This window comes from Stegodyphus dumicola, chromosome 5 (genome assembly GCF_044657685.1).
Source record: "Stegodyphus dumicola isolate Sdum_Otavi_A_Nest chromosome 5, ASM4465768v1".
Lineage (NCBI taxonomy): Eukaryota > Metazoa > Arthropoda > Arachnida > Araneae > Eresidae > Stegodyphus > Stegodyphus dumicola.
The window spans coordinates 60,878,486-60,893,175 of NC_140772.1; the positions used below are offsets into that span (position 1 = coordinate 60,878,486).

The 14,690-nt window shown below is 30.5% G+C and overlaps 1 protein-coding gene across 3 annotated transcripts in view; it reads right to left on the bottom strand.

Moving 5' to 3' along the window:
• The window catches only part of LOC118201470 (RNA-binding protein RO60-like), an 88,105-nt gene that overhangs the window by 52,940 nt on the left and 20,475 nt on the right, over positions 1-14,690 (bottom strand). For all 3 annotated transcript variants that reach the window (XM_035373594.2, XM_085816689.1, XM_035373600.2), the window contains exon 2: positions 6,201-6,718. In XM_035373594.2, the coding sequence (XP_035229485.2) occupies positions 6,201-6,718 (518 nt within the window). The remainder of the gene's footprint in view (positions 1-6,200; positions 6,719-14,690) is intronic.

Below are 14,690 nucleotides of genomic sequence, written 5' to 3' on the forward strand. Positions count from 1 at the left end.
AAAATTTTAGAGAACAAATAACTTTGTAAACAAAAATAAATAAATAAAACTGAAAGCTTTCAGATTTTATTATGCTCAAACGGGCCTTTTTTATGTTTTGTGTGTCAACTATATTTATTAAATACCAAGTTCTTCGCACTTAAACCATAAAATTTAATTCAACAGCAATATCACAAAATATTTAAAAGAGCATATCTTTAGAATTTCTGCTACATAGTTTCGTGCTGTGCAGATAAAAATGTTTTGTTTCCTCCACACAGTGTTGAAACACAGTTGAAACAGTTTCCTCCACACAGTGTTGCTCGTTTTGAAATTGTTGAGTTTCTTAATCAAAAACTCATAAATGCTTTACAAAATATAATAAATAATAATAAAGCAAATTCCAAATTTGGGCTTTCAGATGCTCATATTTGGGTGGAGACACACATTATTCAATATCTGAAGGCTCTAGGTATGATTGTTTTATCACAATGTGAGAAACATACATACATTTATGCAGGTTCTTCATTATTTAATTTCTTTAAATATAATGCACAGCTCTAATATTTGGTGGCAATATTTTTTTTTTAGTTTATAGTGAATCAATGCAAAATGCCAAAACAAAATTAATAGCCCTTCTGGGCAAATTGGCCTTTTGAGCTAAAAAGGTTGATCATATGAAATACCATCATGCTTGAATTCTAGAAATAAAAAGTAAAGAATTTTAAAGAATAAAATTCTCTACGAGTGGTTGTTGGAACCATAATAATTTTAATTAATGCTTCTTCCCAACACTATTTTTCCATGCTTTTTTAAAAAAAAAAAATCTATTTCATCATATATTAAAAAAACTGCAACAGAACATCAAGGAGACAAAGTTTGTGTGGCAGTAAAGATTTTGAAATTACAGAGAATAATGCACAGAAAAGAAAAAATTTTAACTAAGTAAAGAAATTTTTTTAAAAAATGCAATTGATAAAATACAATTGCCAAATATGTATACTTGTCTTCAATATTCAATATAAGTACTTGTCTTCAATGTTCTAAAAATAGCGTGCAATGAATCAGCCACATGCAAAATATTTGTATTCAATGCCATAATGCGACTTCCCCATGCATAGGTGCAGCATTATCATAAAATGCTACAGACAGCTTAACTTAAAGTTACAGTACATATTATATATTTTATCTTGAGAGTAAATTTCATTATTTTGAATCAATAAGTAAGGATCAAGTAAGTCAATTTTTTACTGCAAATAATAATTCTGAATACAGATTACATTTTAGTTTTAATTTCACACTGTTCACTGTATTTTATTAGGATCCTATCCCTGAATGTACAAGTACATTAAACAATATTTAATACCAAAAAGTTAGCATTTTAGGTTCATACTTGATTAAAAATTTTTCAGCTATTTTTTAAACATTTTCATACATGAAACAGCATTTCTGAAATGGACTGTACATATTTGTATCAGGCTTTGAATGCACCTACTGAAAGTTTAATGCTGGTCCAACTGAAATAATTTTGAAAATTATTGATTTTAATTGTCATAATTTGTTATTCATTTCTTTAAGAGGTTCATATGAAAGTAAGATATTTTCAGTTAATAACAAATAACACTGTAGAGCTAGACTTCATTATATTCAGAAGCATAAAAATTTAAGCCACTCATATGAAACATTTAATATGATGTATACTACTTATAAATTTCAGCATTAAGCAGTTTTTATATTATTAAAATAGTATCTCTATTTAGACATCTGACTGGACATATTGTTCACAAGACCACCTCTACAAAATTGGAGTCGTAGATTTTGCCAAACTGTGTTTTATGCGACTCCAATCAGTCTGCGATTTTTCAACATTTAAATAATTGTATTGCACTTTCTCGGTATGAGAACATTGTTAAAAAGCACTAAAGAGCCTGTAAACTAATGGCTTAAGTGCTAATGTTTGGCATTTGTAAAATAAATAAAAATATTATTAAAACACAAAAATTTAAAATAAAAAGCATCTACTCAAGTTATATTATCAATGACAATCCAAACATTACAATGAGTTCTCCCAAATCAAACTTGTTATACATAAAAACTAATAAGAATTTCTTACACAAATAGACATATAATTCGTTAAATACAATTCAAATTTGTAAATTTTACCCAGAACTTCCTTTGGCATTCTTTGATTAATAGCCCAACACTGACAAGAATCACCAGTGAAAGTGCTATGTCACTACACTATGTAAACCGAATTTTACAAAAATGTATTTACTCGGCAACTTCCTAATAGTTGCATGCACATTAACATGCAACATAACATTATACCAGAGCATGATATGCGCAGTTGTAATTTTGAAATTTGAGACTAATCTGTTTTCTGTTTGTTGTGGTTAGTGTGTGATTTTTTTTTAAACAAATCTTAATGCTGTTGTGAAGTATGCCTGCTAATGAAAAAGAAAATGTTGCAATTTTTTCAGAAATACAGTACAAAGTCCGTAATCCGGACTCGTTGGGACATCAGCGATTGTGGATTAGGGTTTTTACGGATTATAGATAATCAATTTAAATCTGGTAAGATGGCATGCAGAAATTATACAATTAAAAATATGAAACCATAAATTATGAAATAAAGAGCAATTGTGATCTAAAGGGTATCAAAATTTACAAAAAAAAAAAAAAAAAAAGCTTAATATTTATTTGTTTACTTTAGTAAACATTTCTTTCAATGTAAGTTGTTTAAGTTTCTTTGTTTTATGTGATAATACTTTCTCTTTAATTCTATAAACAGACATAATTTCTTGTTCAATTACAAAATTCCACTGTTCAAGTCCTGTAATTGCTGTGTTGAGAATACCGTTGCTTCGTTTTTTATGCTAATACTTTCTCTTTAATTCTATAAACAGACATAATTTCTTGTTCAATTACAAAGTTCCACTGTTCAAGTCCTGTAATTGCTGTGTCGAGAATACCGACTAACTTGTCAATCGAAATTTTTTCGTTTTCAATAACGTTCTCTGTTACTTTCTTCACTATCGAAAGCCCGCATGGGTAAACGCTTTACTGGCTTTACGTACATGGGTAGCGGGCACGCGCATCAATCGCGCATGCATAAGTTTGTGGCTTTGAGGTCCGGATTATAGATCATTCCGGATAATGGACGTCCGGATTAGAGACTTTGTACTGTATAGCATTTTGACTAGTTGTAGAGAATGCAGGGAAAAAAGATAAGTATTTTATTATGGATGTTCCTTGCATTTTTAATTTAGTTAATTTGTCACAGTTTTATGCAATTTTTAATGTTTCATTATCAGCAATTCTTTATTAACAGTTTTTAGGTGGTTGTGATAATAGCTTTTGTGAATAAGTACAATTCTCTGAAGTATTTTTCAGTGATAAAAGCTTTTTTCAAGTTTGTGCAATTCTTTGATTATTAGTTTTTTTTGAATTCATGCAATTCTCTAATCTTTTTCTAAGATAAAACACATTGATGTGTACATAGACGACAGTAGCAAGTTGCTCTGTGATGCTGAGAATTCTTCATTTCTCGATATTTTTTGTAAGTTAAATCAGACTGCAGATATGGGGAAAGAATGTGGGAAGAAGATAGTTGACAGTCTTACTATGGATAATTGCCATATTTTATTTTAGTTAATTTGTTTATTGTCTTATATAGATTTTTCAGTGTTTCATTATAGATATTTTTTGCATTTCTAATTTCATTAATGCAGTGCTGTTTTATGTAATTTTTAGTGTGCCACCATTTTTTAAAATGGCTACAGTTTCTCACATGTTAGGTTAGCAAAAAAATAGTTGTCAACAATTGTCGATTTTGCCGGAGGTTTGGGCAGTTAATTAAAAAGTACCCTTCTTTTCCTAAAACATTTTACACTTCTTCATTTAGTTTTATTGCTATCTTCAAACATTTATTACCTTCTAGTCCATTCAATGTTTGTAAAACAGCTGCTCATTAATTTCAACACTATTTCCCATAGAATTTGACTAAAGTAAATTCAACAAAAAAAGCCACTTAATCAAATAGCTAGCCACATATCCAGTATCTACCAGGGTTAGAGTAGATTTAAGGGTGTCTCTTGTATAGTAGCGAAGCTGTTTCATTTATTGACAAGTTGTTGTTTCATTTATGGTAACCTCAGTACTTGAATGTTAAGGAAACCCTATTATGACATGATTAGTTGTGTTGTTACGGTGAATTTGAATGATGGGAAAAGATTTGTAAGAACTAGTTGTGTGTGTTGGCTAGGAAGCTCTTTGCTTATTTTGTGGTTTAGACGGTAAAATGGCTGAATGTGGTAAGACTAATTTGAAGTTTCTGTACGATCTGGAACAAAAGGGGAAAAGAGCATTAATTGACTGGTGTGTAAATGAAGATTTACTTAGAAGCCATTACAAGAGTAGGAAGGAAAGTATAGGCCAATATAAGTGTAGGAAGGAAATGTGTATGGTCGAACGTCAGAGGATAGCGGCACCACAGAAAATATTTTTTACTCTTATCTTTGTGAATTTATGTGGCAATGCCAGTATACAGATAAATTTACGAAGTTCAAATAAATTTAAGAAGTTTTTTGGATACTGTTAAGGATTCTGGTTTGACTGAAGACAGGGAAATTTCTAAATAAGGTAAGTGGATATTTTCTTTGTGTAGTGCTAAAATGAATTTCCTTTTTTATGTTATTTGATTTAAATGTAGTTTACTAAGATTATATATTTTATGTTGGCTGCTCCTTTGACTTTTTAAGTGGAAATAGATCGATGTGTACATGAACAAAGGGAGTGTGCAATGCCAAGTTTGTTCAATTCTCTGATGTTTTTTTAAGTGAAAATAAATCAATGTGTACATGGATACTGAGTTTGAGCAATTCTTTGACTTATTTTAGCTTTGTGTAGCAGGCAGAAAGATCGGCACCATCTTGAAATGGGCGGAAGGTGGGATCGGCACCACACAAAGCCAAAATAAGTCGAAGAATTGCACAAACTTGGTATCCATGTACCGCCAAAAATCACCAATTTTCACCACGGGGCACTCATAAATATATTTTTACCTCTAGCAGATTTGTTTCAGCTCTAAATATAATACTAGATAAAAGCTAGTTATAGACAGATCTTAACAAGAAATTTCACCACTTCTTAGAATAGCCAACATTGAAAATCAATGATCTGCAGTCTCATACTATAATACAGTTACCCCTACATCAGCTTCTCCCTTCCCTCAACATTACAGACAGAAGCTTTGCCATTTTAAATTTTGAAGTCAATATTAATGACATACATTTTTATTAATAACTCTCTTTTGTTTCTACACATAAAAGTACAACATTACAGAAGCACGAAAAAAGCAACAAGGAAGTGCTACAAATTCAATGAATGGCACTAATGGATATAACTAAAGTGTTTTGTACTACACCAATAACTGTTCTTCAAGTTCTAGTTGGTGTACTTTCATTAGATATTAAAGCAAAATAGCAATAAAAGTTATTTAATATCTTTCACTTTCAAGAGGATTGCACTGTAGATGAATTAAATATATGAAGCTTCATTCACACCGAAAACGCTGTAAAACCTCATTCACATTGAAGCAAAGCATCCACAGGACCAACTCTAAAAGGAAATTTTTTTTAGCATCATCAGAAAGAAAGCTAGCAATGCAGTAAAAAAGGGAGGATAGTAACAAGATTGAAATTTACATTTGCTACATACTCTTCTAAACAGATCTGGTTCAGCTCAATTTTTAAGTAGTCTCAAATTAAAAAAGATATTCAAACCTTTCATCTTTAATACAAAGTAAAGTTGTTGCGTGCAGACAAATCAAGAGGGAACTAAAAAAACTCCTCACAAATGCAAATTAAAAGTGGCTCATACATTGGAAAAATATGTAGCAATAAATGATGTCTGTGCTAAAACATAATTGCATGAAGCTAAAGTGATTTTCTTTTATTCTGAAATGACTTTTGTTGCTTTAATTCATTTTATATGTAGGAGATCTTATTTATTAATCCCTCCTTATATAATGAAAAACACAAAAATATTTTGTTCTGAGTGGACCTCTCTAGGGAGGATATTTATACAAATCCCCTCCTTGTGCTCGATTTTCTTAGAGTCAACAGTTTTTGGACCTTCATCAAAATCTGAAGAAAAGCAACAACAACAAAGCACAAAAATTACTCAATTTTTTTAATTAAAAATGATACAAAAGATCTTACCAGTATTTTCTGATTTAACATGAGCCATGCATAAAATATCCTTATGAGTCCATTTATGTCGAGATTTCACCTTCGTTACCTCAATGGCTAAATCTTTAGCATCTTTTTTGTTATACCAATGTGTTAAAAATCTTCGAAGAGCTCGCCCATATCCTGATGATGGCTTAGAAAGTTCCTTATAAAAGTAAGCAAAAGTAAGCATTGAAGCTGCTGAGGAACAAATTTCTTTAGCTACATTAAATGCTGCATCCTTCATAAAGAAATGCTTTGAATGTGCATAAACTGCTAATGCATAGATTATAGGTTCCAATTCCAAATAGTGACCTTCTCTGTAGATACGAAGTATTTCTTGAATAGCCTCTTTATCTGTTTCTCTGGTTTCTAATTCTTCAATAAATTGATTTTTCTCAGGATTAAATGGATACCTAACAGATAAGGGGAAAGGTTTAGTTTCATCTCCTAGATAAAGATATCGACGAAGCTGGGCTATATGAGGATCTGAATCTGCCATTATGAACCTAAAAAAATAGAACTCGCTTAAAAGAAATATAATCTTTACAATATCATTAATTTAAAAGAACATGACAAAGAGATTAAATTCATTTAAAAATACTGAATTATAATAATTTATTATTTAACAAAAGGTATCAGGTGGAAATTTTTAATTTGTAAGCTAGATCAGTGATATCAAACTGACCCTCAAACCACTTTTACGTGGCCCATAAATATATTTCCCTTAAATTCATTAGCATTATTACATTGTTTAATATGGCCAGAATTTGAAGAAATGTTTAAGACATTATTGATTTTGAGTCCAGTTTTACAGTAATTTCCTTACAATTAAAAACAAATTTTAAAAATGCTCCAGAAAATCTACAGATGGAGCTAATTTAATTTACACTATAATATAAATCTTATTCAAAGATTTGAAAACACAGAATTGATTAACCCTTTTTTTGGTACTTGTAAAACAAAGATAACTACCATCAGTTATAAATTTTTGATATATAATTTGTCTCAGAATACATTTACACATGAAAATTTTTCTGCAGTTGAATAATTAATACGTCTAAAAAGAGAATCAGACTGATCAATGAGCATCTTTGATCAGTCTGAAGACAGAAGTTTAAAGCAGTTTTTCCTCAAGATTCAGTCATGATAAAGTTTCAAGCAGTTTTTCCTCAAGATCGCAAACTATATATTGAAATCAAAACACTGAGTTGTTGCAGTTCAAAGCTTTAGAAATAAATAAAGAATTTTATAATTGTATTCATACAAATATATATGTATTTTGTTTAAGTGCATCAAAAAAATTAATAAATAAAAAAAAAAGGTAACAGATTGTCATTATTTATTCTCAAGTTTTGTCCTACTTGGAAAGTTTTCCCTATTTGTTCATTTTAGTTTAAGTTATTTAATGGTTAATTCATTCATAATTCAACATATTAGAATCAGATGAAATAAATTTTAGTCTGAAAATTTAACAATTAGCTATCAACATATTCGAATTACAAAGTGTAACCAGTAAAAATTTCTTGCACATACCAACCTTTAAATTTCAGACAGAAAATAAAAAATACATTGGAATTTTTCCTTTGCATCATGATTAGTACTGTTTATATAAGTTTTGGTAAATATTTAGGACATAAATTTTAAATTTAGTTGAAAATTTGTTTTGTTTCAAAAAAACTTTTCATTTGGGGTTTAAAAAAACTGCCCGATACCTGTTTATAGATTACGCATTTAGCCCGCATGCAGTTTGAGAATGAGACCACTGAACTAGATAACACAATTAGTAGAACGGTCATCCACTGTTGCCTTTGTGGTAAAAATGTAAAGTTCAAAAAAAAATTTACATTTTTTACCACAAAACTACAAAGCAACATTTCAGTTTTTTACAATTCTATTATTATTCGCAACACAAATCATCTTCAAAGGGCTAACAGTCCTAACAATGATCACTTATGGTTTGCACACAATGAGAGGAGTTCCAAGTAAACTTTGTGTTACCACATTTCCTTCCATATATAAATGTTGATAATTAAAATTCATTCATAATTCTGTTATTACAAGCAGAACTGTAAATATTCCATATGTTAAAGTATATTACTTTTAAATGGGAAAAAAAATTTTTTTTTAAACCTTTGATATACCAAGATATACGCCCAGGAAACTGGCAAATTCTTTCTTGCTGAGATTCCGAATAGAGAGGAAAATACACTCATGGCAAAAATTGTCAACAATTACAATACTTATCAGCAATTTATTCACACTGTTAGCGAGTATATAAAACAGAGAAATTGGAAAATGAGGTTAGAGACATTTTAGACATAAATTTAATTCTGTTGATCCAACAATATACAAAATGGTGAATATTGTGATGGTCTATAAGTGGCATAATAAAAATCAATGAGACATGTTTCGCCATCAACATGTGTCTTACTTTGCAAAGTTTACAGAGTGAAAGTCTTTGAGATGAGAAAATGCCCTATCAAAAGCTATATTAACCTCAAAAACCATATACAAACTAAACCACAAAACAACCATAAGAGTAACACAGTTAAAAACTACAAATACCACTCAGTCAGCACAACCATAAATACCATTTACAGTACAAAGTCTTCAATCTGGAGTCGTCGGGACTTCCGCGATTCCGGATTAGAGGTTTTTCTAGATTATAGATCATCAATTTAAATCTAGTAAGATGGCATGCAGAAATTATAAAATTAAAAATATGAAACTGTAATTTATGAAATAAAGAGAAATTATGATCTAAAGGGTATCAAAATTTACAAAAAAAGAGGCTTAATATTTATTTGTTTACTTTATTAAACATTTCTTTCAATGTAAGTTGTTCAGCAGCTTCAGTATTAATTGAAGCTTTCTCACCTGAAATTTTTAATTGTCTTATACCATGGCAATTTTTAAATTTGGTTAACCAACCTGTCGAATATGTGCACTCTCTGTTTAAGTTCATTTCTTCATGAAATATTTTGGCTTGAGCCATTAGCATTTGGACCCGTCAATGGCACGCCCTGGCTGCGATGCTGTCTGACCCATTCAATCATCACTTTGTCATGATCGTCACTTTTAGCATAACGAACCCTTTTTCTGTTAGTCATTTGCAAGTGGGGTGTCAGAATCCACAAAAAATTCAAAAAGTTCCTTTTTCTTTTTGCTTATGTCATATACAGTTGACTTTCCAATGTTACACTCCTTGCATAAATTTGAGACGGATATGCCTTTATCCATTTTTGCAGCAATTAAACTTTTTGTTTGATGGACATTGAAAGATGCTTTCAATAACATAATCCAGAATTAGAGATCTTTGTCCAATGCTAATTCTTTGTAGATCCTTTGGCAGCTTCAGAATCGGAAACTCTTTTTGACATAATCGTAAGTTCAAGCTTACTTTTTATAAATTTGCTCTAACAGTCTGCAAAAAATAATAACCCGGATCCAATTAGAAGATTAAGGAACAATGCAATCTGCAACATTAACTGTAATAGATAATTAGATAATTTTAGCCTAGTTATAACGTCCGTTATACATTAAACGTGCGTGCATAAATGTATTATGCGCATGCGTAAAGATATTATGCACATGCGTAAATGTATTATGCGTAAGCCCATTATGCGTTTATGCATGTGCAGAAAGTTTGTAGCTTTGAGGTTCGGCTTATAGATCATTCTGGATTATGGACGTCAGGATTAAAGACTTTGTACTGTTAGTCTGTTTCTTTTCAGCAGGAGATATATCTTCATGTTTTTGTTAATTTTATCCATTTGGTTTTTAAATATGTTTATAAATTTACACGATTACATTTTTTAATTTACAGGAGGGTGGAAAAAAAGAAAGACAAAAGGCTTATGTATTATCACAAACATCCTAGTAGAAGTTAATATTTCAGCATGTGCAAAATTCTGCCAGCCATTGCACCTTAACATTTTTCAGACAGCCATGTCATAGCAGTCCTTTAATTCAGTAGTCAAACTGGCAGCCCCCAAATAAATTTTATGTGGCCAACAAATTTAATTAATATTATTATGACAAGAATTTGAAGAAAAACTTTAGGATTTTAATGGTTTGAAGTCCAATGTTACATTATCTTCATTACCAATATGAACATGAGCAACTCTTCATAAAATCTAGATATGGATCTACCTAATTTACACTGAGATACAAATCTTACTGATAGATTTGAAAATACTAATTTATTAACTTTTATTAGTAGTCAAAAGATATATACTCCGAGTTATGAGTTTTTGCAATAAGAATAATCACTTTGGGAGTATATTTACATGTGTCTTTTCATAGATGAAAATTAATCAGGGTTGCCACTCAAACAGGAAAGTGAAATTCCCTGACTTTTCCAGGCTTTTCAAGTGTGTTGTAAGAAAATTCCAGTCTATCCGCGTAAAGCGCGTTGGCTGCGCTGAGAGGTAAATTAATTACGGTACCATTTGAAAATACAAATATCTACCAATTACATATGACTTACATTATTATATGTGTGTGTGTGTGTGTGTGTAAGTCATATATATAATATATATAATCACAAAACATTAGTATGATAACTATAATAGCAGTTGTTGTCTCCACTGAAGATTAAGATTAGAATCTGCCTAAATCTGGAATAAAAAATGTCATTTTTTTGCAGATATTTTGCAGCTAAATGAAAGAAAGAAATCTATTTAATGATATTTTTAAATAAATTCAGTTATTTTATATTTATTTAGCAGCATACATAAGCAAAAAATATGTGCATTAAATTTCATGATAGTATGTCATCATACTGTTAGAATTTAGTTTCAGGATTATGCCAGAAGAAATTGCCTGAAATTTGAAAGTATTGTTAACTAATAATAATAAAGTTAGTTAAATAAAGTTAGAAGGAAGAAGACACATTAAATGGTAAGAATAACATTAAAATAAATTACTTAAAGATTAAAAACTGAATTATAATAATCAACAATATTTTAGCAAATATAGTTAAACAGTACAAAGTACGTAATCCAGACGTCCATTATCCGGCATGATCTATAATCCGGAGCTCAAAGCCACAAACTTTTTTTTTTTTTGTATGCTTTACGCATGCGCATTTAATGTATAACGGCTAAAATTATCTTTACTGTTTCTAAGGCATTTCAGTTAATGTTGAAGATTGCACTGTTCTTTAATCTTCTAATTGGATCCGGCTTATTATTTTTTGCAGACTGTTAGAGCAATTTTATAAAAATTAAGCTTGAACTTTCGATTATGTCAAAAAGAATTTCCAATTCTGCAGCTGCCAAAGGATCTATAAAGCGAAAGCATGTTTTGATGTCCATCAAACAAAAAGTGGAATTGCTGCAAAAAAATGGATAAAGGCATATCCGTTTCAAAATTATGCGAGGAGTATGCCAATTATTGACATAAGCAAAAAGAAAAAGGAACTTTTTGAATTTTTTGTGGATTCCGACACCTCACTTGCAATGAATAACAGAAAAAGTGTTCGTTATGCTAAAAGTGACGATCCTGACAAAGTGATGATTGAATGGGTCAGACAGTGTCGCAGCGAGGGCGTGCCATTGATTGGTCCAATGCTAATGGCTGAAGCCAAAATATTTCATGAAGAAATGAACTTAAAACACTGAGTGCACATATTCGACAGGTTGGTTAACCAAATTTAAATATCGCTATGGTCTAAGACAATTAAAAATTTCATGTGAAAAAGCTTGAGCTGATACTGAAACTGCTGAACAATTTGAAATTGGTCTTTTCTGGCAATATGTACCACAAAATACCTTGGCAAACTCTACAGAAAAGGCTCTAATTGGTGTCAAAGATTCCAAAGCGAAACTAACAATTTTAGCATGCGCAAATGCTGCAGAAACACACAAGTGCAAACTTTTCGTAATCGGAAAACATGTACGACCTCGAGCATTTAAAGGAGTAGCGATTTTCCCCGTTATATATCGCGCAAATAAAAGAGCATGGATGACACAAGCATTGAAGAACGATTGTTTTCAAAATCATTTTATACCCGAGGCTAAGTGACATTTGAATTCGGTTGGTTACCTAATGACTCAAAAATAGTCCTGATTGTTGATAACTGTTCGACGTATACTTCACTTTAAGTTTTAGTGAAAGATAATGTATCCGTATTATTCTTCCCTCCAAATTGTACGTCTATCATTCAGCCTATGGCTATGGGAATAGGGCACGTGCTGAAATGCAAATATAAAGTAGCAATTTTAAAATCTATGTTAAATTTCTTGAACAATGGCAAAGCTAATCAAGACTTTTTGAAATTTTTTAGCATAAAATCTGCAGTGTGGAGCATCGCAAGATTGTGGGAGGATGTGTCTCCAGACACGTTAAAAAAATGCTTGGCATAATTTATGGCCAGCTACCATATTTCATCGTGAGGACAATGAAGATGATGGCCGTGAATTTGAAGGTTTTCGGACATCACAAACTAAAGGTGAAATTTTCCAGGTATTGGATTTTGTAAAGAAATGTGAAGAAGTGGTAATAAATAAAGATGATATAACAGAAGTTTTTCATTGCAATGACAATGCCCCAATCATCAATCAACTAATGGATGGCGAAATCTGTAGTATGGTTCTAAATCCAGAAAATACTGCTTCCGATAGTGAAGAAAGTGACAGAGAGGTTACTGAAAACAAAAAAATTTTGATTGACAAGTTAGTTGGTATTCTCAAAACAGCTTAAACAGTGGAACTTTGTAACTGAACAAGAAATTATGTCTGTTTACAGAATTAAAGAGAAAGTATTAGCACAAAAAAACAAAGCAGCTTAAACAACTTACATTGAAAGAAATGTTTAATAAAATAAACAAATAAACATTAAGCTCTTTTTTTTTTTTTTTTTTTTTTTTTTTTGTAAATTTTGATATCCTTTAGATCATAATTGTTCTTTGCTTCATAAATTATAGTTTCATATTTTTAATTGTATAATTTCTGCATGCCATCTTACCAGATTTAAATTGATGATCTATAATCCGGAAAAACCCCTAATCCAGAATCGCCGAAGTCCGACGAGTCCGAATTACGGACTTTGTACTGTATTAAACATTAGCCTAGATGACTGATTACTATTTTTTTTATTTTACTGCAAAATGATAAATAAGGCATTTATTAAAAAGAAAAAAAAAAAAGATTCAAAAGATTTTGCAGTAAAATCGTGGCATATGCTAAGGCCTTGGAACGATTTTGAAAATTGTCGTCAAAACTAATTTACCAGTTTACTTCTCATCATCATGACACCAAATCCTGTGTGTACTGTACATGACAATTAAACCAATTTTATTTTATATGCGAATGGGAAGACTTTTTCTTTAGTTCAACACGCACTGCACAAGCTCATGGGAGTCTCTCGATTCTTGAGGTTACTGGAAACTTGCTTTCCCTTCCTAAAAGATAATTTGATTGGAGCTGCTAAAATTGGCTCTATGCCAGCTGCCTGAATGATGCCCACACGATACATAATTCACCAATAAAGTGATCGCTTCCAACGTTGGTGCAAAACTCACTTTTTTGGGATCGCCGTTGTATAGAAAATTCTGGACTTTTCCAGATTTTGACTAAAATATTTAAAATTTCTTGACCTTTTCCCTGGCTTTTTTTTTATCAATTTTTTAATTCCCTGACTTTTTTCAGTTTTCCAGCTAATGTGGCACGCTTGATTAATAAGTCTACAAAAAGGGCCGTACTGCCGATGAGTATTTACAATATGTGAAGAAGATACATTTTAGTAATTTTGCTCCAAGGTTACAAACTTTTTGAAAATCAAAATACCATGGTGTGTTATAACTGAAAAGTGTAGTATAAAACAAAGAAGTTTATATTTATTTGCATACAAATATTACTCTTTTTTGCACGTGTTATAGAACAACTAACAGATAAAAGAAAGAGAAAGGTTTCATTCTTTATTCTCAAGATTTGTCTCTCTGAGGTTTTTGTACAATTATTTTTAGTGTAAGTTACTTAGGGGTTACTTTGAAGTATTACAATTATTTGAATAAGTATGAATCTGAAAATTTTTCTGTTTAGTTGTTAGTGCATTTGAATTACAAACTGTGAAACAACAGAAATTTCTTGCAGATACAAACTTTTTGGTTTGTTGCAGAAAATTTGTATAAATTTGCATTATTCATTTTTATATGTATGCTTTGAAAAATATGTAATTTTTTTTAAAACTTAGTTAATAAATTTTTCTTTGTTAAAGCTGATAGCAGTTGTTTTCTCCACTGAAGATTGAGGATTAGAATCTGCCTAAATCTGAATTTAAATATGTCATTTTTTGCAGATATTTTGCAGCTAAACAAAAAAAAAAAAAAAAAGAAATCTATTTAATGATATTTTTAAATAAATTCAGTTATTTTATATTTATTTAGCAGCATACATAAGCAAAAAATATGTGCATTAAATTTCATGATAGTATGTCACCATACTGTTAGAATTTAATTTCAGGATTATGCCAGAA